The sequence below is a fragment of the Silene latifolia genome, chromosome X (genome assembly GCF_048544455.1).
Source record: "Silene latifolia isolate original U9 population chromosome X, ASM4854445v1, whole genome shotgun sequence".
NCBI lineage: Eukaryota > Viridiplantae > Streptophyta > Magnoliopsida > Caryophyllales > Caryophyllaceae > Silene > Silene latifolia.
In genome coordinates, this window is record NC_133537.1 from 231,612,928 (window position 1) to 231,615,701 (window position 2,774).

A 2,774-nucleotide genomic window follows, 5' to 3' on the forward strand; every position below is an offset into this window, starting at 1 on the left:
TTGACCTCTTCTCTCCAAAAGTCACCATAATTTTTTTGCTAATTGATGATTAGTGTGACCAAGCAAGGTCATGACCTAGCAATTGACCTTGCTTGGGGATGGTCTTAGTAATGAGCACAATCAAAAAAATTAAATACTAACACATTAATATCTATCTCACGTTCAAAATTCACAATTTGAAATTAGATAATTTTCTTTCAATTTTTTTGAAACAAACCCGTGAATTTTCACGGGTGTTACACTAGTTAAAACCTGTAAATCATAGCTTCTGCACACAAGAAACGAATCCCAAAAAAACAAACCAACTGCTGGTTCAACACTTGACAATTGACAATGTTGATCATTGTGGAGGAAATGCTATTACATTTGAATTGGAAGGGTGACAATTTAAGGAATTGAAATGTTACAAGGAACAATGAGTTGAAATTGTGTTAAGGGAATGCCCAGTTATTCAATTCGAACAATTTTTCGATGCATGTATCTAAATCTACAAATATCCTCAAAAAAATCATCAGTGCTGCTATGGCTACTCTTCATTTGAAGAATCTTTATTACCATCTTTTTAAGGTTTCTAGCGTACTTGACAATTGACTCAAGTGTGCTCATTTTCTGCTCTGCGTTTAACGGTGATCTCACTGTGATTACAACTTCCTCCAGACAAGGAATTGAAACTCCTGAATCCACCTGCAACCCAGAAACACAGAGTTCAGAAGCAGCAAACGTTCATTAGAACCTGTGGACCTCCAATATATGCAGTAAAGTTAAAAAATATCAGAAAACTAGTCCGTTGTATTTTTACATACATTTTTCAAGCTATTCTTCTGGCAAAGTGCAGCAAACATGGCGCCATGAACATCAAACTTCTGGAGTTTGGGATGAGTGCAGAAAAACTCGACAAAATCAATCTCAGGGAAGGGAAGAAGGTTCTCAAAGTCCCCTGTAAATTCAACCTTCATATAAAGATGCTTCACCTCAGAAGCCCACTGAAGCATTTTGCTGATGGCATCCCAACACCACTGAACTCCTCTTAAAGACAAGGTTTCAAGAGCCACAAGCTTTTCGAAATCAACCAGGTAAACTTTCCCTGTGGTAAAATAGCAGTATTGATCAGCAGACACTCAAATAAAAACTCAAAAAGCATTAAAAAAGTTGCAGCTTTTGAGTATATGACAGAAGGTACCTCCACTGTTGGACAATGAAATATTCCGAAGCCTTTGAGTTTGACGCACCCTTATCCACCCACAACCTTGAATTTCAAGGATTTGCAGCTTGGGACAAGAAATTTCGAGAGAATTGTTTCCAGCACCATGGAAATCTAATTTACACTCCTCTAAGTCTCTCAAATCAATTGACATTGACCTAACCCCCTCGCAACCTAGAATCATCAATCGGGTCAAACTAGGACATAATTGTAGGGCATCAGCCAATGTATGGTCCTCCATCCTGGCCCCAACAATCTCAAGATTCCGAAGATTTAAAAAGGAACCCCATTTGGGGGAATGCAACATTAAGACACCCCACAACCTTAAAGACTCCAGGTTCTTTGCAGAAGCTATACAATCAAGTTTAGGTGTGGAATTGTTAGGGTAGGCTTGATGTTCTGAAAGGTTATCCAATCGAAGTTCAAGATGTCTAAGAGACTTATTGGAAACTGAGAGCCACGAGTCAAGGCCTGCACTGGAGAAAGGACAGTATACAACGAGTTCCTCCAATTGAACCACCATGGACACAATGTTGAGTATAAGTTGATCTGGGTTAGCAAAATGGTCTTTAATTGCAGAATCAAAAATGTTTCTAGAGAAGTAAAGGCTTCTGACGAATGGCGTCGAATCCTTCCATTGTTTGGAAACAGAAGTACAACATACCACATCTTTGGCATTGTTGAGGTGAGATAAGATGTACTGAAGGATGCAATCTGGCAATGACTCCATTCACTCCTGAGGAATTATATGAAACAATTAATTATGACCCAAAACTATAAATCAAATTAGCATAAACAATAAAACGAGAAACAAACAAATTGAATAGAAAGATCTAATGTTGGGAGCTCAAAGCATAATAAAAATGAAAGAGAGAAATAAAATAGAACAACAGATTAATAGAGAGAGAGAGAGAGAGAGAGAGAGAGAGAGAGAGAGAGAGAGAGAGAGAGAGAGAGAGAGTACCAGGAAGAAAGGAAGGAATGGAGAGGGAAGTGAAAGGAGGAAATGGATTATTAAGTTGAAGGATGGGGATTATTGGAGATTGAAGGAGCAGGAGCGCGGGTTTATCTAATAGTGAGGGAACATAAAAGAGTAAAGGGGGATTCTTTCAAATTTCAAAATTGTTATCCTTCTTATTTTGTGTATTTCTCATTTCGGGATTATTTTCGGTGAGTAACATTCTTGGAGAATGTGATTTTTTAATCAATCAATCATAAACTCTACCAATTAACACACCTCAACTTGTCAAACTTCGCTACACTTTAAGCGCCTTAGATTCCAAATAATTTTGAATTTCGGTCCGTTGGAAACATTTCGAAATATTTGGTGGGCTGCCCAACTGCACTCTCCAACCTATATTGGGCTTTAGAGCATCCACAAAGGTGAGATGCCCTATATTTTCTCTCTTTCTCTTATTAGTTCACCTTATTTTCTACTAACTTTTTCCTCTACCCTCCTCAATTTAAATTTACATCTATGTAACAATAAGGCTCCCCAACAATATTAATTTACACCTAAAAATTTGGGAACCTCTCCAAAAGTATACAAATTACCCTTACTTTTTCTTTGGGG

At 37.7% G+C, this 2,774-nt stretch overlaps 1 protein-coding gene across 1 annotated transcript; it reads right to left on the reverse strand.

Moving 5' to 3' along the window:
* Positions 1-284: 284 nt before the first annotated feature.
* Positions 285-2,427, reverse strand: LOC141623831 (F-box protein At1g10780-like). The gene is made up of 4 exons (XM_074439983.1): positions 2,166-2,427; positions 1,181-1,937; positions 804-1,084; positions 285-684 (listed from the first exon to the last, which is right to left on the reverse strand). The coding sequence occupies exons 2-4, from the start codon at positions 1,929-1,931 to the stop codon at positions 448-450; spliced, it is 1,269 nt and encodes a 422-aa protein (XP_074296084.1). The 5' UTR covers positions 1,932-1,937; positions 2,166-2,427; the 3' UTR covers positions 285-447.
* Positions 2,428-2,774: the final 347 nt, after the last annotated feature.

Bases quoted from the DNA above. Each gene is read 5' to 3' on its own strand.
- LOC141623831 (XM_074439983.1), bottom strand. From the start codon at position 1,931: ATGGAGTCATTGCCAGATTGCATCCTTCAGTACATCTTATCTCACCTC. The intron at 1,085-1,180 runs GTACCTTCTGTC...ATTTTACCACAG, and splicing joins TTCATTGTCCAACAGTGGAG to GGAAAGTTTACCTGGTTGAT. The intron at 685-803 runs GTATGTAAAAAT...TCTGGGTTGCAG, and splicing joins AGAAGAATAGCTTGAAAAAT to GTGGATTCAGGAGTTTCAAT.